Here is a 23613-nt window from a genome sequence, read left to right on the forward strand (position 1 = left end):
ATGAGATTTGTGTCATTTGGTTTAGCTTTGGTTCTTAGTTACTTCAAAAAGTGTGGTCAAAAAGGAAAAGCATATGGGAAAATATGTCCAAAAAAGAGGAAGAGTAGGGGCAAAGAGATTTATGTCTACAGCGGGTAGTTTATCAACCTGGGGTATTCTTCACCCTGTTCAGGGGTGTCAGGAGGGTCGGAGGTTCTGAAACTAGGCAAAATCTTTCATATGTGCATGTTTTCTGGGAAAACATCCACTTACCAGGTTTTCAATGGCTCCCATGATTGTTATAGTGGAATTTTACTCCATCAGCTTCCTTTCCCACCACCCCTCCCACAGGAAGTGGGTTTCTTTTCCTTTTAAACCCAACACGGCATTATTACAGCTACTTCTCTCCAGTAACACCCCTCCCACCTCGTGTTAGGACATGAGATCCTTCTTCCCAGCATTTTTTCAGGTTAGAATATAGACTTTTACTGTATTGTTTACTTAAGTGAAATTGGTCTATCTGTAGTGTTGAGTCTTTTTCTCAGAAAAAAATCAACATGATATAGAAGGGGAAGAAGGTTCCCAGCGTTAGCAACGCTAACAAATGTATAATGACATGTATTCACCATTATTGTATCACACAGAGTAGCCTGACTGCCCTAAAAATCCACTTGTTTTTGTAAGTAAAGTTTTACTGGAACACAGCTGCGCCCACTTGTTTAGGTAATATCTGAGGCTGCTTTTGCACTATAATGGCAGCATTGAATAGTTGGAACAGAGACCTTGTAGCCTGCAAAACCTAAAATATTTACTACGTGGACCTTTATGGAAACCACTTGCCGAGCCCTGGACTAGCTGATTTCCAGGAAGCATCTGGAATCTGCAGTTTCACATCTGGATGCTCAGTTGTTTTCTCTTCCTCCTCACCCCCTGCCTTCCTTTCCCTCCCCCGGCCACCAACCTACACCCCCATGTAGCTGCCACTGTCCCAGAGCAAAGGACCGTGACCCTGGACGTGGACGTGAACAACCGCACAGACCGACTGGAGTGGTGTAGCTGTTACTACCACGGCAACTTCTCACTGAACGCGGCCTTCGAGATCAAGCTGCACTGGATGGCGGTGACCGCCGCTGTGCTCTTTGAGATGGTGAGACCCCCTTATGTGCGGTCAGGCCTGGGCTCACCTGGCAGATGGGCGCACGGGTGCTCGGTAGAGATTCACGTCACTTAAAAAATTGTTTTCACTTCAGGCTCCTATTATCTTCACGTGGACTGTTGGAATAGCCTCTTTCAAAAAATTAAACATAGTGAAAAATTCAAACAGTCGAAAAGGGTATGTAGGTCAGGGTTTCTGACCCTTGGTGTGCTACTGACACGTAGGGCCAATGGTTCTGTCATGGGGGGCCTGGCCTGTGCATTGTAGGATGTTGAACAACATCCCTGGCCTCTATCCACCAAATACCAGTAGCATACCCTCCTGTGACAACCAAAAATGTCTCCAGATATTGCTGATGTCCCCAGGGAGGGGAGGCATTGCCCCCAGTTGAGAATCACTGGTGTAGAGCAGAACGTAACCCTCTCCCCCACCCTCACCCTGTTCCCTGTGACTTCCATCTACTGCCTTGCCACTTTGCTGCTACTTGCAGAGAGCTTCTGTGCATATAGAGGCCCTGTTACTTTTACTTTTTTTTTTTTTTAACAGACATAGTAGCTCAGAATATTTACTATTCATGTTGTGTTTTTCCTATCACCTGTATATCTTCTGTATCAATATAAATAAGTCGGCCTCACTGTTGTTTTTTTTTAATTTGTTTTGCCTCATTTTGGGGGAAAAGTTTTTTAAATAACATTTGTTTCTTAAAAGTTAACGTGTGTGTAATAGGAAACTAAAAAACACAAGAAGTAAAAATCAAAGTCATCCGTAATCACAAGTATTTTAGAGTCTGACATGTCCTTCTAGGTCCCGTTTGTGTATCTATGCAACTAAGCATCCATTTTTATGTAATTAAGATTCTACAGTTATGTATCATGTGTTTTTTTTTTTTTGTTTGGCCGCACCGTGTGGCATGCGAGATCTTACTTCTCTGACCAGGGATCAAACCAGCGCCCCCTGCAGTGGAAGCGCAGACTCTTAACCACTGGACCACCAGGGAAGTCCCTGTATCATGTTTTTTTTATACATCATGAATATTTACCATTTCAAAGTTCCAAAGCTACCTGAGTATTTTGGTAACCAAGAACACACTACATCAGCTCAATTTGGAAGACATTGCCTCATTATTTTTAAGGGCTACAGAATACTCTATTGCTTGTTTGTATCATAGTTTATCTACACAGTCCTCTGTTCGTGAACATCACTGCTATTAACTCTGGTTCTCTACAGGGATGGGGGAGGTGTGTGGTTGTGACCTCTTAGGAGCATTTGGCATATCTGGAGACATTTTTACTTGCCCCAAATGGTGAGGGTGCCCCTGGGTTCTAGCAGGTGGTGGGGAGACCAGGGATGTAGCCCATCATCCTATAGCACAGAGCACAACACAGCCTCTATGGCAAAGAATCCCCCAGCCCCAGTGTCTCGAGTGCCAAAGCTGAGAAGCTCTGTTTCAGTTGGTCTCCTGCCTGTTTCTGCTTCTCGTCCACCCTGGTCCAGCTGCCTCATCAGGTCACTCATTGTTCCTGGCCACCCCACATCCCAGGCTGTGTGTCTAAAATAAATGCTCCTTAGCCGAGCTGTCAGTGTCTTCCAGGAGCCCTCTTGAGCCATCTTTACAGTCTCCTACTCTTTTTTATATGCTCTTTCCTTCAGCCCCAAAGAATATTTCTCTATGGCTTCAACTGAGTCCCATGCCCCCCAAACATCTCATTGCACAGCTGAAAGCAGCTGGAAAGTTCAAAAAGAGTTTGTGAAGAGCCTAGGAGATGACCAAAGGGAAAGGAGCACAGTGTCGGCTGGCAACGTACAGGTTTTTTTGTCCGGGGTTCAAAAGCCTAGTTTTATCCCCATAAGATGTGGAAGAGATTGGTCCACGTCTCTGTCTGCCTCCAAATGGCATTACTGTCTTTGAGGACCCCTCCCATGGAGACACTCCCATCCAGGGAACATTGTTAAGGTCCAAATCAAAAAAGACACCCAGCTGCCCATTTCACTCAGCTTGCAGGGGACACCAGCTCTTCCCCAGCGGGTCAGCGCCGGGATGACCACTCCCTCCAGCCAGAACTAACCCTCTGGCCCAGTGCGATAGCGTCCTCCTCAGAAGCCCCACCAGGTGACACTGTCTCAGAACCACACAGCCACAGTGTTCTCTCTCTCACACACACACTCACACTCACACACACACACACAGATACAGTTATAATTTGGCGAGAAGAAGAGTATTTATTTCCTCAGAGGAGTTTAGCATCTATCTTTTAAAAAGTACACTTTTCACATCAATTCATGTAAAACCCACTGAAAGCTGCTCATATTTTTATCATGATTTTATTAAGTTTTTAAGAATCTCGAGTGTAGGTTAATTATTATTTTAAGGCCATGTCCACATTTGTTATAAACCACATTTTATTTAGATAAATATTACATAAGCCTTAGAAATTACTTGGTCAAGCAGAGACCTTGGTGTTTTGGTCATGGTTAGGAGTGTTCCTGGGAGAAAAGCTTAAGAGTGGGGAGGTTTGTTGTTAAGCCCCAGTAACTTTCATTCTCGGTCAGTCTTCAGACAGATGGCGTTTGGGAGCTTGCAGAGAGCAGCTCTCATTCTGCAAGGTCAGCGCTTGTCACTTTTGGCCAGAGGCCACCATGATCATCTTGCAGCCCGCGTCTTTCCCTCTCAGCCAGCCTGAGTGGATTGTTTTCCTATTTGATACTTTGGACTTAGTAAATTTTTGATAAAGGACAAAATTAGAAGGACTTAACCTATATCCTGTGACTTTCCTCCAACATCCTATGGAGCAAGAAGGGGCAGGACATAGCTCTCTCTAGTCTGTTCCTCCCGAAAGAGCCCCTAAAGTTGCAGAAGCTCAGGCCGTGAGGAGCCACGCGCTTACCTCCCGGTCTTTCAAGGATTCACAGGAGGTTCAGCTGTGTTTCTTCCTCCCAGGGCGGGTCTGGAGCCGGCGGACATTAATCAGTGAACGTGTGGATCAATATGCAGGCCATCACTCGGGTGGCTTCGCTCCTCAGGAAGTTAATTCTCTTGTCAGAGTGAACTTGGAGGTGACGCTGTGTGTTTCTGTGCTTCCCACCAGGTCCAAGGTTGGCATCGCAAGGCCACCTCCTGTGGCTTTTTGTTGGTGCCGGTTTTGGAGGGTCCCTTTGCGCTGCCCAGTTACCTGTACGGCGACCCGCTCCGGGCCCAGCTCTTCATCCCGCTCAACATCAGCTGCCTGCTCAAGGAGGGCAGCGAGCACCTGTTTGACAGTAAGAGACACCCCTCTCCGGAGGGCCTGTCACCCGCGTAGACCCTTCCCGCAGGGTCGCCTCTCTAGGCGCCTGGAGGCCAGCTTTTTTTTTTTTTTTTTTTTCAATTTGGTAAAATGGAGGCCAGCTTTTCACGGGCCAGTGAAAAGAAGGAGCCTCGTAGACAGGGGGCCAAAGGGTTTTGTTTGTTTGTTTTTTATAAATTTATTTATTTATTTATTGGCCGCGTTGGGTCTTCGTTGCTGTGCGCAGGCTTTCTCCAGTTGTGGCGAGCGGGGGCTACTCTTCGTTGCAGTGTGCGGGCTTCTCATTGCGGTGGCCCCTCCTTGCTGCGGAGCACAGGCTCTAGGCACGCGGGCTGCAGTAGTTGTGGCACGCAGGCTCAGTAGTTGTTGCTCGCGGGCTCTAGAGTGCAGGCTTAGTATTTGTGGCACACGGGCCTAGTTTCTCCGTGGCATGTGGGATCCTCCTGGACCAGGGCTCGAACCCGTGTCCCATGCACTGGAAGGTGGGTTCCCAACCACTGTGCCACCAGGGAAGTGCTGGGGCCAGAGTTTTAATCCTGATTCTTCACTTAGTGGCTGAGCAACCCTGGACAAGTCACTTAATGTCTCTGAGCCTCAAATGCCTTATTCCTAAAATGGGGGCGACCAAAGCTGCCTCACTAGCTCAGGAAGACCCTCGTAAGGCCTGGAGGGGACGGTGGGTGGGAGAGGGCGCTGTGCTCTGTAAATCTCGAGCAGCACCAGGCTTCTCCCTACACCCTCCTCTCTCTGCTCCAGCCTTACTGGTTTGGGCGACAGGAATCTGATCCTCACTGGAGGCTTGGATCTGCTGCTCCATGAATAAAGGCCAGAAATGGGAGGCATTGAAAGCAAAAACAGGACACAGTGTGCTGTTGTGTAAAGCTGAGATGCGTCAGCACCTGGAGGACGCGGGACCCCCTCAGAGTGCTTCCCCGGAATGGAGACCATGGGGCCGACCCCACTCGCTGCTCCACCCTCATCCACCAGACTCTGAGGGCAGGTGTAGACAGATGGAGGGATGAGCTGACTTCACACAGCACGGACTTTTCATCACCAAGCACTCATTTCGATGAGCATGTAATTAGCTCCTACAAAACACCCCATGAGCTCATGGATGATCTTTTTATAACGAAAAGCTAGAGTCGCTGCTGGTGTGTCAGAGCCCTGTAGACTCTCAGGCGTAGAAATTATCAGTGTGGAGAGAAAAACTTTTGAGGTGAAGGAGATGCTTTCTCCTGAGTTCTTATGAGTCTGTGCTGTGTTCGGTGGCAGAGAAACAGCCCCCCCCACCCCTGGGGTGCAAAGAGCTTTTGTTCCGAAGGCCCACCTGTACATTCTTTACATCTTGGAAGACATTTGTGTATAGACACTGTTTTAAGTGATAGTTGGGATTCCAGGTGAGCCCCACGGCCCCTGGAGGCTGAAGATCCCGGGATCTTTAGGGTTTACAAAGCACCCCCCAACCCCCCCCACACACGTTCTCATTTACCCTCACGGTGTGGCCGAGGGGGAACTTTTTTGCCGTCCTGAAATGGCAGGTGATTATGTCTGCATTTGATGACTTTAAGCCAGGTACCGCCTCCTACTGCTGTTTTTAATACGTTGAGGGGAAGGCGAGATCTCCCCCCATACCACCCAAAGACTCTTCTGGGGTTTTCCACCTTCGCTGTAACAGCACAGGGGTGCTCGCAGGGCTGGCACTGGAGGACATTTCTGTGTGAACCGATGGTTTTCCCTGCCAGTCGTAACCCAGTCTTCAAGACCAGCATCTCAGTTGGTTGCCATGGTTACGGCTGAACGAAAGGAGTCCTAGTTGAAAGGAATAAAGACTTGAATCTAAAAATCAATTTTCTTGCTTCTGTGCCACCTCTCTTCCTGTTATCTCCCATTCTGATAACAGGGAATTCAAAATCTTAAAAATCTGACAAGAATACACTGTGTCTGTTTTTATCTATTAAAGCCAAAGTCCTTTCTCTTTTCTGCTCTTTGGTTACCCGGAATCCTCAAATCTAACCTAGATATAAAATTCCAAATACGGAAAGAGCAACAAAGCCCCTGCAGGCACCCCTGGCCTCTGGGACAAGGTCTCGTGTGGTTGCTGCCCCAGCCCTCCGCACCTTGATCCCGAGAGCAGCCCCGGCCTGTTGCCTCTGCTGTGTGACAGCTGCCTCAGCCCTGCCACCTCCTCACCCTGCTCCTGTCCTCACACCAGCCAGGCTGGAGCACGAAGTGGGCGGTGGGGGCGGGCACTCACCTGCCCCGCCCCCTCCCCTCCCCTCCCCAGCTGATCACGTTTCCAAAACTCATTTTTTATTGATTTGCTTCAATTTCCCCACCCCTATAATGGAAGATTGGGAATTTTTTTTCTCCTTAGAAGCAAATAACATTCATTTCAAGCTTATCTTTTGGTTGTATTTTAACATCCTGCTCCTTTCCGCTTTTGGCACAAACAGTCATTAGAATGAGTCTTATACCAAGTTCTAGTAGCTCACACTGGTCGCTGAGGACTCATATTCCTCTCCTTTCTAGACCCTGATGAAGCTTGAGGGCTGTCACTGTCTTTAGGATATCCCTCCTTGGGGTGGAGGCTGGTCTTTCTGAAAGCAGGTGGTGTGAAAAAGCAGAGCTCAGGCTCAAGGGGGGAGCATTGCCAAGAGTAGTGAAGGATACCCACGGCTGGACCCAGGGAGATATGCAAATCTTGTAATCACAACTCGGCATTTACTCTTTTTTCCTTTTAGGCTTTGAACCAGAAACATACTGGGACCGAATGCACCTTTTCCAGGAAGCCATCGCACACAGGTTTGTCCCTTAGCAAGAGGGAAGCATGGGGAGGCATCAGTGTTTGTCTCAAATAGCAGTTACCACAGCGAAGCCCAGTTCATTCCCTTTCTGGGGAGATGGACCCAGTCCACCAGTGACAGATTCACTGCTTATCTCCGACTAGTCCCTCTGCCTTGGTTTCAGAGATGAGCACCACCTGTCCAGTTCCTGGAGCTGTAGTTTTTCAGACTTGCTTCCCTCTTCTTCCAGTTTGTAGGAGAGCAGAGAGCTCTCTCCTCAGCCTCCTACAAGACCTGGAGCCAAACTCTCCAGGAGATGAAAAACTGTAGAATCTGTCAGGAGCCTCTTGACACATGTTGAGAAGACAACGAATGGTTAAAAAGCAATAGATACGTTCAGTAGATATTTACTGGTACCTAATATGTATACCAGGGAGAGCCTTTCCTAGGCTTAGCTGTATACCCCAGGCCGGTCCAGCTGTGTCTGTAGAACATCACTAACTCAGTGTCTGGTTGCTGCCTTGTGTTATTCATAGAAAATCAGAGCCTCCTGTGCCTGCTTCAGTGTCATATCATCTTGTTCAGGCGCCTTCAGCTGTCCCCGCCCCACCTGGCACACCCCCCTCCTTGCACAGCCCCCCACCAACCGCAGCATAAAGTCCGGACTCTTCAGCCTCCCCCACCCAAGCCGGCCCAGGCCTGCCTTAGACCTTACTCAGCCCTTTTCTTCAATGCTTGGTAAAGGCTGTGAAATGAATGCCAGGGCATCTGACTTCCTCCATCCAGGAGGAGGGGGTGCGATTCGGGGCGGTCAATGAAGAGGTCGGTGGGAAAGGACTTTGATGTGGGAAGCGGACAGGCCTGTTTCACCTCGGCCTCCACCAGCATCTGGCTGAGGAACCGTGAGGTGCTTTGCCTTCGAGTTCTCCCCCTTCACAGGGTTGTTGGGAGGGTTCCCTGACGTTCCCAGCACCTAGTAGGACCCCAGGAGATGGTAGTTATTATGAGGAAGACGAGTTTGTCAGCAGGTCCTGCTGATCCACGCTGAGTAAATAGAGAGCCTTGATCGGAAAGTAGAGAGGAAGAAGGGCAGACTCCAGAGCCGTTCCTGCTTGTGCTAGAACCAGCTGACAGTGATGAGCTGGCGGTGCCCATCAGCCGATCTGCTTATGTGTCTGACTTCACATGTTCTTCAGTAAATAATTACCAAGTGCCCGTGTAAAGCCAGCAGCTTCTGTAGAGGATGCAACACAGCACCTCCCTGGAGCTCAGTCCAGGAAGGGAGACAGGGTTTTCCCTGCTTTAGTTCTGCCTCATCACAGGCTTCATTACATAAACCCCTCAGACTCAGGGCAGGGGCCATATCTGCCAATGCATTCTTTACAGCACTTAGCAGGTAGAGTGTGATAAATGCACTTTGTGGAAATAAAAAAACCAGGAATAGAACAAGCCATGGATGAAAAATGGCCCCTCCTGCCTATTTCCGGAACACAGCGAGGCAGGGTCCCAGCATTCCTCGCCTTAAGGAAGGGACTCAGTTATGATATTTCTCAATGCAAAGCCTTTATTGAGAACTACTGTGGGCTTAGTGTGGGAGAACTGAGAGGAAGGGGGGAGGGCCCCGGCTCAGCAGAGTTAAGATAAGGGCCTTCCCCGGGGGAGCTGACAGTCTCGGGGGTGGGCGCAGGGGGGAGGGCCGATGCGATGGAGTTGGGGGTGGCTGGGTGGAGATGAAGGCTGGATGAGGGAGAGCTGGGCAGGTGAGAGGCTCTCAGCGCCCAGAGAGGAAAGGGGGCCGGGATGGTGGGAAGTGGTGAGGACAGTGAGGAGCAGCCTGAATGTTCCACCTGAAAGAGACTTTCCAGATCCCTTGGCGGTCCACACTCTCGCTCCCCCCAGCGCGCTCCCCCCGCGCCCCGCCCCGTGTCCCTGTAGCCCAGGGGGCCCTCATCGGCCTGTCTCCCTGTCCTTCCCTTAGGTTTGGGTTTGTTCAAGATAAATATTCTGCCTCTGCTTTCAACTTCCCTGCTGAGACCAAGCCTCAGTACATCCACGTCACAGGTGAGGCGCTCCAGGCGCAGCGTGGACGGGGCGGGGTCGGGGGCGGCCGAGGTAGGACCGGGAGCCCCGGGGGCGGGGCGGCGGGGCTGGCTCAGGCACCCTCCCTCCCTCCTTCCCAGCGCTGTGACCTGTCCCCTGTCCCCACAGGCACAGTGTTCCTGCAGCTGCCCTACTCCAAGCGCAAGTTCTCGGGGCAGCCACGGCGGCGCCGCAACTCCACCAGCTCCGCCAGCCAGAGCCTGTTCTGCGAGGAGAGGGTGGGCTACAGCTGGGCCTACAACACCATGCTGACCAAGACCTGGCGCTCCAGCGCCACCGGCGATGAGAGGTTTGCTGACCGGCTGCTGAAGGACTTCACGGACTTCTGTGTCAACCGTGACAACCGGCTGGTGACCTTCTGGACGAGCTGCCTGGAGAAGATGCACGCCAGCGCCCCGTGACGGGCCGGGGGATACTGTCCTGCTACTGATGGTACTCGGTGGGGTCAGGCAGGCTTGGGTGGTGGGGGCTGTGGGTGCTGCTTGGCCCCCACCAGCCTCCGTCCGCTCCAGGAGGAAGACTGCGGAAGCCTCCGGCACCCGGGAGCAGGTGGGAGGGCGCCCCCTTGCACGTCCTCAGCAACAGAGTGGCTCCGCTGAGCGTCCTTTCCTCCGCCGTCCGCAGGTACTTCCCGCCCAGGAGGAGTGTGCAAAGGATGTAAGATAACTTTGTGAAATAATGTACCATAGGCTCACACCAGCTGTATATACCTGTACAGAGCAGAAACAGGAATAAACTGGCCCGTGTGGCATCTCTGTCCCCAGCCTGGTCCCGGGCAGCAGCAATCCTGTCTTCGGCTGGGCAGTCGTGCCCTGTCGCTGGGGCCCTGGAGGCCGCTGAGGTGGCCACAGACGCTGGGGAGGACTCCAGAATTCACTTGGGGGTCTGGCTGTGAGTTTACTGAAAGGTTTCTCTTCATGGGCCCTCGGGCAGGAGAGGAGAGTTCCAGGCAGGCCTCATGAGCAGACAGGATGAGGTGCTGGGATCCCGCGGGCCTGGTTGTGGGAGGTGAGTCTTGCTAAGTAGGTGAGCCTGGCATGGCGTGCAGATGTCGCGGCATTCCGAAAAAAATCCAAGGAAGCCTCTGTTGACTCTGGCTGAGGTTAGAACCCACTGCTCGATGGGATAAGACTCAGCATGGTCCTCAACCTCAGCCCCGCCCTCACTGGCCAGGGGGTAGAGGGTGGGGGGACCTGACAGCTCCCACCACTTCCCCTCCCCCCGGAGTTAATCACAAGTCCTATTGATCTACCACCTCAGTGGCCTGCAAATCCATCCCCCTCTCAGACTGGCGCTCACCTCCTCTTCCTCCTCCTGCATGGCTAGGAGCACCTCCCACCTGGTCTCTGCTTTCCCTCCAGGCCCTTCTCCACTCGGCAGTCACCACTCTGATTGTTCCCCCCACCTATTTAGACCTCTTTGGTGACTTGAACTTCAAAACTCTTAGACGTGGCTGCACAATCTGGTCCCAGGCTTCCTCTCCAGCCACCAGGAACGTCAGAAACTCTTTATGGGCTCAGACCCTTTGCACACACTGTTCCATCTGCCTGGAACACTTCTCACTCATCCCGGCCGTCATCCATCTGCCCTCAGCTCAAAGGTCCCTTCTCCAGAGAAGCTCCGTGGGACCCCGTCATATCTTCCCACGGCACCTTGCCCTCCTCCCATCACACGCGGCACGTGGCAGGGCGCTTGACTATTTGGTTCAGCCTTTTTTCCTAAATGTTTGGCCTAATGGAAGATGCTGGAGAAGTGGTTGTTGGCCCAGCGCATGGGGTGAATGAATGAGCTCTGGGCTCGAGGGCCAGGCACTGGGTGTCCCGTCTGAATCTCTCCCTCGCTCCCTGGGCTTCCAGCTTATTTAATAGAGCCTGGGGCTTCCCTGGTGGCGCAGTGGTTGAGAGTCCGCCTGCCGATGCAGGGGACACGGGTTCGTGCCCCGGTACGGGAAGATCCCACATGCCGCGAAGCGGCTGGGCCCGTGAGCCATGGCTGCTGAGCCTGCGCGTCCGGAGCCTGTGCTCCGCAACGGGAGAGGCCACAACAGTGAGAGGCCCGCGTACCGAAAAAAAAAAAAAAAAAAAAAATAGAGCCTGTTTTCTCCTCTGCAAATGCAGGTGTTGATGCTGCCTGTAGAGATTTTGAAAGAATAGGTCTGTTAACATATGTGAGAGCGCACTGGCTGATTCCTGGCATGTAGCAGGTCCTCCATGAAAACCCATTTTCTTTTCCTTTTTCACCTTCCCTTCCCTCTGCTGAATCTTTGCTCCTTTCTAAGCATCAGTGTCCTTCACTTATAAAATGGGTGGCTGTCTCCCAGGGTGGTTGGAGGATCTAAAGACAGATGTATATGAAAGAGCTGACTTACCAGCAGGCAGTACACAAATGCAGGCTGCCCACCCTCATGTTCCCAGGCCGGGAGTCTTCACGTGCTTCCGAGCCAGCTTCCTGAGTCATTGTGTGGACACGGCAGCCGCTGGCCCATCCAGATCAGGTAACCCACTGCCATACCTGTGATCCTTGGTGTCCTGCGTGTGAGGCCAGCAATCACCCCTGCTTTCTGCCCTCTTCCCTCTTCCAAAGATGACCCGGGAGAAGGCTCAGAGAATGATTTGGTGGGAGAAGGGGCAGCTGACGAGTTAGAATCCCGAGTCACCCATCCTTGGGAGCCAGGCGTGAAACACGTGCCCTTGAACTGTCCCCCCGCATCCCTCCTCCCGCTGTTCCACACCGCCTTCCACCCACTTGTCCAAGACCGAACCTGGGAGTCAAAACTCAGTCCTCCTCCTCCATCAGACTCCCACCTGTCCCTCAGGCCCGCCCACCACCTCCCTCCCTCCCTGCTGCCCAGGTGCGGAGCCCGGCCTTTGGGGAGGGCACGGTTTGATTAGACTTGGAAGACGTGTGCGGATCGCAAGGCCACCACCGGGTGTAAGGATGTGATAGCCATTAGTTGGTGGAAAGAGAAAAGCAGTGGGCTTGGGCCCAAGAGGACCTGGCTTTAAATTCCAGCCCTGCCATCTCTTAGCTGTGAGAACCAGGGATGGTTCTGTCTCTTGAGCCTGTTTCCTCCCCTATTAAACAGGGATGGTGTGGCCTCAGCTTCCTCCCCAGCCCCCACCTGGACAAACAAACCTGCGAGCACGCCTCTGAGTATTTCTCTTTTTCTGTGCTTGCGACACTGTCATTATTTGCTGACCCGTTTCAGCTCACTTGCTGGGACTTTCTTCTGGCACATTCTTCAGCTAATGAGAGAGGAGTGAGCTGGTGAGATCAAGGGAGCTGGTGCACACTGCAGGGCCCCTCACGGGGTCCAGCATGTAGGAGGGACACAAGAACTGTGAGAAAGACCTTGAAGGGATCCCCGGTCTGGCTTCCTGAATTGACTCCTGGAAGGCACTCATTCGTGTTGAGAATTGACGCCATTGAGTCCCCGACACATGCGTGACATGCCTTGGGTCACCCCACCGCGGGTGGAGATGAGGCTGGTCCCATAAGGCAAGAGCCCCAGAGCAGGGAGTTCTTGGAGATCTGGTCCAACCTCTTCATTTTCTCCCAGATAAGAAGACAGTGACCTGCCCCAGGTTTAGGGTGGGACCAACAGGAGGACCCAGGACCTCCGGCTCCCGGCCTAGCACCTTTCTAGGTGACGGATCCAGATTCCAGCAGGGCCACTTGCCAGCAAGTGACCCTGAGTGAGTTACTGCGCCTCTCAGAGCCCTGGTTTTCTCATCTGAAAAATGAGACAATAATACCCTCGTGGGGTTGTGAAAATTGCCCGAGAGAATTCGCATAAAGAGCTAAGACAATGCCTGGAAGGTTGTGAGCCCTTCCTAAACATGAGCTGTTATGACGATGATGACTGCCTGGGACTCTGTGAACCCCAGGGGATTAGAGATGGAAATGACCACAGAGGGCAGGAATGGACGAGGCAGTCTTTAAAGAGGAAGGAGCCTTGGGCCTTGTAGGATGTGTAGGAGTTGGCGTGGTCAAGAGGCTGCACTCCTCTAACAGCTGTGGCTGTTCTGCCTTATCTGGGTCCCAGGAACTTCTGCTGGGAAGTTTCCTCTGTTGGCAGAGGTGCCGCATTGCTAAGAGCAGGAAGAAGGGCCTCCTGGCTCCTGCCCACTGGGAACAGGGCTGTGGCCCGAGGCTGGCAGCTCTGGAGACATTTCTCAGTTCTGTGGTTGTGCTGGGGGCAGGGGGATGCACACGGGCCCCTGTACACCTGGGGCGGCGCCAGTCAGCCTCCTGGATGCAGAAATGAGTCTGGGGTGAGGAACCACACAGGTGTGGGTGCAGAAAACATGATGGGGAAAGAAACACATGCCTTTACAGAAGGAACGAGAAATCAGCCAAAGGGGCTTCAAAGCAGAAGAAGGAGCTGTGTTAGTCCCGCCCGTGATTCCTCAAGGCTCCTGTGCCTAAGAGCTGCTTAAATCACAGATTCCACAGCCTACCCCAGAGATTCTGATTCAAGGGGTCTGGACTCTGCGCTGTAAACAGATGCTCGAGTGACTCCGGTCTTGGTGGTCCGTTTGAGAAACCCTGCTGCAGACCCCTTCTCTGGGATTCTTCCCTCTTACTTTACACGCAGGCCTAACCAGCCTGGAAATCTGGTTCTCAGACCAAAGCAGAGCAGAGGTCGCCACACACCGGAAGAGAACTCAAGAGCAGGGTGAAACGACAAGTGACAGCACAATGGCAGCAGGGGCGGACAGAGAACATCCCAGGGCACGGGACCCCTACAGGCACGGGACCCCCAAAGGATGGGCCAACACTGCCAAATTCTATGTTGGAGAGGCACGGAAGCCCATCTCCCATTTGTAGGAAGAGACCCATCAAAACAAAATGGAAACTTCAGGTATTACGAGGAACAAGTACACAATACACACCTGAGACACCACGAGGTTTTGCTAAAGTGGAAAGAGTGGGAGGGAAGACTGAATAGTTTCAGATGCATGAAATAAAAATGGTTGCCCCATTTCTCGAGCGTTCCCTGCATTCTGGGCAGTGTAGCATACTTTACATGCCTTTCCATCTTGTAATCTTTGGCGGAGTCACACCAGATGTGGGGTAGGAGCCCCAGGTGGCGGAGCCTCAGGCCACAGAGCTGACAGCGGCTGGAATCATGTCTGTGGGACCCCAGAACTCAGCCCTGCCCACGGTGCTGTCCCCCTCCCCTCCGGCTGCAGCTGGGACCGTGAGGCGTCGCCCTCTGCTCCGTCCTGGGGGCCCCTCTCTCCCTTTGGGCTGACTATGCTCCGTGTGTGGTGTGGCCCTGCTGGGGTGCAGGTGTGGGCATGGCCTCAAGGCTCTGGTAGGAAGGGTGCGGGGTCTTTCCTCTCTCCCCAGGCTCCTCCCCTCTGGCCCCTGACTTCAGCCTGCAAGTGCTTCAGGCAGCTCCTGGCCTTCACACTGGCCCCAAGCCTGGCCTGGAATGTGCAGGTACCATGAACTCAGTCACACCAGCCTTTAAATTTGACCTCCACCTGCTTCTCTGGCTGCAGCAAGATCCATCTGTTTCTCAGTGAATCACGACACTGTCCTTCCAAGAAGGTGCCCTCTTCCCCCACGAGGGTGAGGGGAGGTGGGGAGCTGCGGTGCCACCCCCAGAGGCCCCTTACTCTCTGAGTACTGTCTCCCTTGGCAGTGAGTCTGGGTGAAACCTGGGGGCCCACAACATTCCAGACCTCCCCTTCTCAACTGACGGGAAGCTGAGTTCCAAGAAGGCTGGCGTCCCTGTCGATGCCTCAGCAGCTCGTGGCAGCCGTGACTGGAACGGAGTCTCACGTACCAGGTTGCTTATCCAGGCTCCATTCCCGTCCCCCTGCCCCCCATCCCTGTTCATCCTCAAATGTCTCTTAAGCACCAGAAAATTTTATTTTTAAGCCCGTGGCATCCCAGGAGAGAAACGTTTCCCTAGTGCCTTTGATGTTCATCCAACCCTAGTGGTTCACATCCTGGATCCTCCTCCTACCCAGGATGAGAGCTCTGGGAGGCGTGATCAGCTGCTGTCTTGGGGAAGGGGTCCCTTTTCAAGGTGTCATGTCCTGCCTTTCCTCAAGCCCTGTGTCCTCAGAACCTGAGCTGACACAAGCTCAAGGGGGCGGGCAGGGCTCTGCCAGAGGCAAGCCCGAGAGACTTTTGTCCAGCCCCTGGCTACAGCGCTGGAGGAGAACCAGGAGAGGCCACGGCCTCTCAGCTGGGGGCAATTTTGACCCCCAAGGGACATGTGGAGATGGTTGTCACAACTGTGGGAGGTGCTACCTGCATCCAGTGGCTGCTTCTGGACACTGTATGGTGCATGGGACAGCTCCTGCCACAAAGAATTATTCAGTCCCCAATGTCTGTTGATGTTGAGAAGCCCTGAACTAGATTCTGATGGGGAAAGAGGTCCAGATGGGGGGCCCCTTCCTCCTGTGACTTTGGAGGAAGAGGGCCCGCCACTTGCCCCTAATGGTGGAGATCTGAATCCTTTCTTGATGGCATCCCCATCCCCAATGTCCTGTAGCAATTACTCTTGCTGGGTTCCAAGACCAGAGTGGCTAAGAGACCTGCTTAGAGACACATAGCAGGTTATGGACAGAACCAGGGTCAGAATCCTGGTCGTATTTAGCGCCCACGTGCTACACTGCGGCTCTTGTGTTTCCCTTCCCCTGTACACATGGCTTGCCTCTCCAGCTGCATCTAAGCTCCCCAAGAGCAGAGAGCACATCTTGCTCATCTTGTATCCTCCACTGCGGGTCCCCATCCCATAAAGGTGTTCATTTAGAATCGGTTGAATTCATTTTTTCAGCCCAACATTTATGCAAAGCCGAACCAAGGCGGCCCTGCTTTCTTGGTGGAGGGCAGCAGACATGTAAAGCACTACAGAAATAGAGGAGGGGGCTTAATTCTGCACAGGGGGGCTGGGGAAGACTAGAGAAAGGGGCATTGAGGCCGTCCAAACGTTCTGATTTGAATGTGTCTGAGCCTGGTACACCACCAGCTGGCTGGAAGCTTGAGAAGGGAGGGAAAGAAAGCAGAAGAAAAGTAACATTGGACCCCAAGCTAGTGTGCATCCATTGTCCTAGTGCTGGAGCCTGAGGACAGTTCCCCCACTTCTCAGGGAAGTGGAGGGACTTACCCTGGGTTACTGAGCACACACGTGGCAGAGGAAGGATTGGGCTCAGGGATTCTCCACCTCACAGCTCTTCCCTTAGAGAGAGAAGGGGGGGATGTGGGAGAAAGCAGCCCACCGACAGTGGCTTTGAGGGTGGGGCAGCCACGTCCTGGAAGTAGGGAGGACAGGGCTTGTGGCCTAGACTCCCTGCACAGTGATGAGGGCCGTGTCTGGCCTCCCCAGGGCCTGACCACCACACGAGCCACCATTGGTTGTTGGCGCTCGGAGGATGGGAGCACTCCAGGGTGGTCTGACACACGGGATGTGTCTCACCTCAAACCAGAAGTGAAATGGGGCACACTTCCCCTTGCAAGACAGGAGGCAAGTCCGACCACCCCCTCACCACCACCTCCTGCAGGAGCCTGGCTGCCACCGCTGGGATCTGAGACTGGGGGACGACAAAGAGAAGCCGGCCTGGTCTGGGGAACCACACAGGGAGCTGGGGTCTACTTCCCACCATGCACGCCTCCTTGGGCAGCATCCCTGTGATTGGAAGATAGTTTCCAGTTTTTATGATTTAGGCTCTAAGGGAGACGGTCTCCCGGCAGAGCCACAGCCAGCCCATCGCTGCACGAGGGAGGTTCATTTGTGGTTTGTTCACTCATTCACTGTTCACACACTCAACCTCCACTCTCCCATCAACCAATATATTAAGAACCATCTGTGTGCCAGGCATTGTGTGGATACAGGAGGGAGAAGGGCACGAACAAAAACCACACAAATAACTATGGTTATGGCTGTGGAATAAGAATAGTTATGAAAAGTGCTCCAAAGGTCACGGAGAGGCCACTGTGGGAGGTCTGACGGGCCCCCGACCACATATGGGGCTCAGGGGAGGCTCCGGGGCATTTCTGTGGAGACCTGTTCGATGGCAGGGCTTGCAAAGAGCAGAGACGGCAGAGAGGGGGAATAGCTGGCTGGAAGAGGCTGAGACCCTGAGATGGAAACAAGCTTGGGGGGCAGGAGGGAGAGGGACGGGGGCACTGGTGTCACTGCAGAGGCCGGATCACGCAAGATCTTGCAAGCTATGTAAGGGTTCCACCTGTTGGATGCGTCCTCAAGAGGAGTGTTGAAGGCTGGGGGACCTTGGGCAAGCCTTTCTCCTCCTTCCTCTGCCTCAGTTTCCTCATCCTTTCAGTAGGAACATGTTTGCAGTCCTTGCAGGGGTGTTGATGAGCCTTTATGGAAAGCACTGGCATGGCGTCTGGCACGGTGGAGGTGCCCTGTAAGTGCAGCCATTAGTCTAATTGTGACCGAGGCAGGCCAGGAATCCAGGCTCCAGCCCGACTCCCCCTCCAATGGCTGTGCCTGCAGTTCCTGCCTCCCCGCCTCCCCCCACCCCCCGCCCAGGGCTGCTTTTAAGAGACGTGGAGCCAGGAGCCCTCATCGGGGCTGAACACATTGGCCTGAGTTCCAACTAGCTCTCTGATAAAGCATTTCCCTGCTGTCATTTCACTGCCCTTTGCCAGCCACGCTCATGCAGCCTGGGAAGAGGCTCTGGTCCACAGCCATGGCCAGCCTAGGAGCCAATGTCCCCTGCCACCTCCCAGCCCCCGCGGCACCCCAGGTTCCAGCAGATGACTGATCAGCCAGTCTCTGTGATGGCAGCCACGTGCCTGCAGGCGACGGGCGGGGGGGTGACGCAGACCTGGCAGCCCCGGGGTTGACTGGCAGCAGGACTGCATTATTCTGCAACAGTAGAGCCACCCTGGAATCCCTCTCTTCTCATTCAGGGAAGGAATCTCCCTAGAGGGGAAAGGACCTGACCCGGGGCACACGTGCCTGGAGCCATGCAGGTGCTCTGCTTGCTACCTGGCTTTGTTCTAGCAACAACCCCTCATGCTGGGTATTACTGGCCACTTTTACAGATAAGGAACTGAGGATTGGGGTCACCCAGCTGACAAGTGGCAGAGTCTGGATTCTACTCCAGGTCACCGTGACCTTGCCCTGCCCCCTGCCCCTTGGTAGTGGCTCTTTGGGCTGGGTTTTGCTGTATTTTTGTATTTCATCCGGTGTGAGGGTATTGTAGGAGGCCTGGAAACAAGGTGGGCAAGGCTGAGCTTTGGTTTCCTCATCCGGCAAGGGGCCGTGGGAGTGTCACACAAGCTAGAGGCACCTCGGTGATGGGTGGGGCCACCCTTCTAGTTTACAGAGAGGAAGCTGAGGTCTGGAGGTGGAGAGCAGCTTGCCTGAGGTTACAGGGTTGGTTGGCGCAGAGCCGGTGGGCTTTCCTTGTGCCTCCTTCGTGACCTCCCTTGCTGGCCTCTGGGCCCCTGTCCAGCCTCCGCACATTGGAGGATCCCAGCCTGGAGCCCCTGGACCTCCTTTCTGCATTTCATTCCCTGGGCAACCTGGTCCTGTAATTCTAATTACCATCTACATGCCTGTGAGTCTCCATGTGAGACCTCTAACCTTGAACTCTGAACTCCAACCCGTTTGTCCAGCTGCCTTCTTGGCCGGTCTCTAGAGACCTGAGAGCATAACAAACTGGTTGTGTCTAAAACACAGCTCTTGGGAATTCCCTGGCAGTCTAGTGCTTAGGACTCCATGCTTTCACTGCCGAGGGCCCGGGGTTCGATCCCTGATCAGGGAACTAAGATCCCACAAGCCGCGCCACAGGGCCGAAAAAAAAAAGCAAGAACAAAACAAAAAATACACACAGCTCTTGATTTAGTTGCGTCCTCCCAGCTCCCAGCCAAACCTGCTCTACCTACAGTCTTCCCAGTTTTAGTCACTGTACCATCATCTACCCAGTTTTTCAGGCTGAAAGCCTTGGAGTTATTCTGTATTTCCTTCTCTCAACCCCCAGACCTAATCCATCAGCAAAAATATATTGTAATCTGACCCTTCTTCCCGTCTCCACCTTTATCTGATGCAGCAGCCACAGAACTGGTCCTCCTGCATCCTCCTTTGCCTTGAAGAATTTACTCTCCTCACAGCAACCAACATACTGTCTTTCAAACACAGAACAGGTTGCATCCCTCCCCTGCTTGAAAACCCTCCAGTGACTTCCCAACAATTTGGAATGAAACCCCAACTCCTTGCCCTATGGGGCCTGGGCTTCTGGAAGCCTCCATCTCCGTTTTCACCTCCTCTTGTTCATTCTGAACCATGCAGTGTCTCCTCTTTCTGTTCCATGGACGTCCCAAGGTTGCCCCTGACTCGGGGGCTTTGCATGACTCTCCCCTCTTCTTGGAATCCTCCTCCCAAGATCATGGCTCCGTTGCTTCCTCATTGTTGGTGTCGCTTGTCGCCCTGCCTGACTCCCATGTCTAGAGAAGCACCACCCCTCTGCCCGCCACTGCCCATCGCACTGCCTTGTTATCTCCCCCGCACAGCCCTTGTCATCACCCAAAACCACTTGCATCACTGGCACACTTGTGCACTGTCTTCTCTCCTCACTGGAATGCAGGTTCCAGGACTGTTTTTCATCCCCTCCACGTCCTCAGTACTTACCACAGTGTGCCTGGCATGCAGTAGGCGCTCAATGAGTGATTGTTCACAGAACCAACCACAAGGGCCTAAGCTACAAATCAGGCTCATCCCGGGTTGCTGTTCCCGGACTCTCTTGTAGGACAGCAGTTCCCTGTCCTTTGACTTCTTGAAGACAGTAATTTCTTTAAGTGCTCAGAGGTTGCTCATTTACCTGCCTTCTCTACCACCTACAAACTACGTGACCTCGGGCAAATTACTTATTCTCTCTGTGCCTCGGTTTTGTCGGCTGTAAAGTGGGGATAGTAACAGTGCCTGCCTCATAGGGCGAATGTGAGAATTACATTAATGCAGGAAGAGGCTTAATTGCAGTGCATGGGACCCAGCGTTCAGTACCGTTAGCTCTACTGCTGTGATCACCACCGTCATCACCAGTTTGAGTGGTGTTTCCTCTCTGCCTTCAAGTAATAACACTTACCTGGCCACTTTGCCTGCTCAGCACCCTTCAGTGGCTTCCTAATCCACTTGGGAAGAGACCAAGCCCCTGGAAGTAACCTGGCAGCCCCACCTCCCTCTCCAGCCTCACCTTGCATGACTTTCCGCCTTGCTCCATTCCCTGCAGTCACACGGGCCTCATGTCAGTTCTTCGTGTGGTTTATGCTCATCCCATGTCAGGCACTCTGCCTGGAATGACCTTTCCCTCCTCCTGCCCCTGGTTGATGCCTCCTCAGTGTGGCCATGACCTCTCAGCCTCCCTGCACGCCCCCAGGCACTGTGAACCTGTGCTGCAGCCCTTGTCATAGCTGTGAGCAGGCACTCATTCCTTCCCTGGATCGATCCGTGCCTTTCCTACGAGACCCAAAGCTCCACGAGAGCAAAGACCCAGTCATCCTTTGCCCACCTTTGTACTCACGGTGTTTGCACATGGTAAGTGTTCAGTAAATATTAAGTGAAGGAGTGGGGAGAAAGCCTTTGGGCTGGGCACACAATGCCCCAAGAGAAAATCTGCTGCCTTTGCAGAACCAACCAGCCTTTCTCACCGGCCTCTGGCCACAGAGCTGGAACAGCCCTCCTGACTTCCAGTAGGGTCCACTTGCTTGCAACGTGGCCTGGGGCAGCCGCTGCTTGCGTGCTGCCTTCTTTCACACAGTGCCCACAGAGTTACAGGAGTTGGGAGAGCCTTTGCTCGGTGAAGCCAAGATAGAAACTGGATGTGAAGCAGCAACGCGATGGGGAAGTCTGTCTGGCTTCCTGAGCTCTGCTGGCTCACGGCCAGACATCCAGCTCTTCCTTCCCTCTCAAAACAGGGTAACTCTGGGGTCCTGAAGGCCGAGCGCTCTGCTCTGGTTTTTCTGGCTGATGGTATTTCCTTTGATTGCTTGGAACAGAGGTCCTTGCAGGCTTCAGTCCTGGGCCAGTTCCCCTGCCTCGAGTCTGAGACAGGACATGGCAAAATGAGAAAAATAGGGACACTATAGGTGTTCTCATAAAGCTAAATTAATTCTCAAATTGTCCTCCTTTTCTGTGTGTCAGGATGCCCTTTCGTTTATGAAATAAGGTTGATGGAGGTAGTGATAGATTCTCTCTCTCTTTCTCTTTTTTTTTCTGCACAGCATGTGGGATCTTAGTTCCCGGACCAGGGATTGAACCCGTGCCACCTGCAGTGGAAGCACGGAGTCCTAACCACTGGACCGCCAAGGAAGTCCCAGTGATAGGTTTTCCTTCCTCCCTTCCTCCCTCCCTCCTTTTCTTTCTTTCTTTCTTTCTTTCTTCTTTCTTTCTTTCTTTCTTCCTTCCTTCCTTCCTTCCTTCTTTCTTCCTCCCTCCCTCCCTCCCTCCCTTCCTTCTTTCTCTCTCTCTCTCTCCCTCTTTCTTTCTTTCTTTCTTCTTAAAGTCCTGGCTTGTCAAATCACCTACTTAATTTCTTTTGAAATGTCCTGGTCCGTGGACAGTGGCTGAGCAGGGATGAGAACCTAAGTTTCCTGGTTCCAGTTTAACTGTCTCTCCGCTCTGCAGCCCCTCCCTGGAGAAGATAAGATGCAGGGGAGACATGAGAGCTGGCTGTAAATTACCGAAGGGCTGCCATGTGGAAGAGGGGACATGCTTGTTCTGGCTGCACCCCTGGGGTCTCTGGGGAGTAGTTTCAGGTGGGCATGTTCATGGCTTAGAATAGTTTCTGACAGGCAAGTATTCAACCACAGACAAGGCTGCCCCACCCAGCAGTGTTCAGGCACAGGTGGGGCCGCTCCATTCGGGCATGGTGGAGAAAATATTCAGGCCTGGGGGGGGTACCAATTAAGGGTCTTGGTCTTAGATTCAACCTGCTTTCAGCACCAGTTTCACCACTTACTGTCCAAGTGACCTTGGGCAAGTCTGTTTCCTCTTATTTAAAATGGGGGTAATTATTGCCACCCTCAGGGTCCTGTGAGGATTAAAAAAGGGAGAGAGGCCTTCTAGGAGATGTGAATCCTGCCCCCAGGGAGCTTACTTAGAGTCTGGTAGAGAGCAGCAGAATCACAGAGAAAGGATAATGTGAAGCAACTTACGAGCAACGACGGGCAAGAGTGGCCCAGACGTCTGTGCTGGGGCGCTTCTGAGTATGGGCGATCAGGGAAGTCGATAACACTTAAACTGAACCTTGAGATGCTGCCTGGGTCTGGATAAGTAGAGAGGAAGGAGTGGGGAGTTTCCAGGGAGGAGAGCATATAGTGGTCTATAAAGTACGGGTCTAGTAAGTAGCTATTTTTTTAAAATATAAATTTATTTATTTTTAATTTTGGCTGCGTTGGGTCTTCACTGCTGCGTGCGGGCTTTCTCTAGTTGCAGCGAGCGGGGGCTACTCTTCGTTGTGGTGTACAGGCTTCTCACTGTGGTGGCTTCTCTTGCTGTGGAGCACGGGCTCTAGGCACGTGGCCTTCAGTAGTTGTGGCTCACGGGCTTAGTTCCTCCGCGGTATGTGGGATCTTCCCAGACCAGGGCTTGAACCCGTGTCCCCTGCATTGGCAGGCAGATTCTTAACCACTGCACCTCTAGGGAAGTTCAGTAGCTATTATTATTACCTAAATTTCAAGGGCATGGCAATCTCTCTTTCCTTGGGCTCCCATGGCTCTGCGGGCACATTCCTGGGTCATGAGAGATGCTTGGTGCATGTTGTATGAGCAGGACTGCCTGCCACAGAATAGAGGGAGATATGATTAGATTCTAAGTGACCTGGGGAAAATAAGAGCATCCTTCCGTATAGCCATACACCTGTCCATCATCCAATAGCATGCACATACATACATACACATCCATCTATCCATATGTTTCAGGCAGAGAACAAGACAAAGCCACTCGAAGCTTACATCAAGGGGGGCAGGGCTTACAGATATGAATCAAATAATGACATGAATAAGTGTAAAACTGCAACTGTGGTAAGTGCTACAGGTCAGAGGGGTTCATGGTGCCAGGAGAGTCCAAAACAGAGCAATTCAACCTATACAGGGAGGTCAGGAAAGTCTCCCCAAGGAAGTGACCACTGAACTGAGAACTCACGGGCAAGTTGGAGTAACTAGAAGAATTGCAAGTGTATTGGGGGTGGGGAATGTTTCAGGCAGAGAGGGCAGAGCACATGCCATGGCAAGATGAAGTTGGGGGTGTCGGCCCGATGATGCAGGACCTCCTGGGCATGTTCAGGATTTCGATTTTTATCCTTAGAGGTTCTAAGCAAGCATC

The 23613-nt window shown here is 52.8% G+C and overlaps 1 protein-coding gene across 12 annotated transcripts in view; it reads left to right on the forward strand.

Moving 5' to 3' along the window:
• Positions 1-10059, forward strand: part of DEPDC5 (DEP domain containing 5, GATOR1 subcomplex subunit) — a gene marked incomplete at its 5' end in the record, with an annotated part of 87823 nt that extends 77764 nt beyond the window's left edge. For 10 of the 12 annotated variants that reach the window (XM_079717907.1, XM_079717911.1, XM_079717914.1 and 7 more), the window contains 5 exons: positions 957-1126; positions 4222-4393; positions 7161-7221; positions 9181-9263; positions 9411-10059. In XM_079717907.1, coding sequence (XP_079574033.1) covers positions 957-1126; positions 4222-4393; positions 7161-7221; positions 9181-9263; positions 9411-9703 — 779 coding nt within the window. In that variant the 3' untranslated portion in view covers positions 9704-10059. The remainder of the gene's footprint in view (positions 1-956; positions 1127-4221; positions 4394-7160; positions 7222-9180; positions 9264-9410) is intronic. The other 2 variants (XM_079717908.1, XM_079717910.1) reach the window with 1 other exon arrangement.
• Between the last annotated feature and the right edge of the window lie 13554 nt (positions 10060-23613).

Source organism: Hyperoodon ampullatus (genome assembly GCF_949752795.1).
Source record: "Hyperoodon ampullatus genome assembly, chromosome: 13".
NCBI lineage: Eukaryota > Metazoa > Chordata > Mammalia > Artiodactyla > Ziphiidae > Hyperoodon > Hyperoodon ampullatus.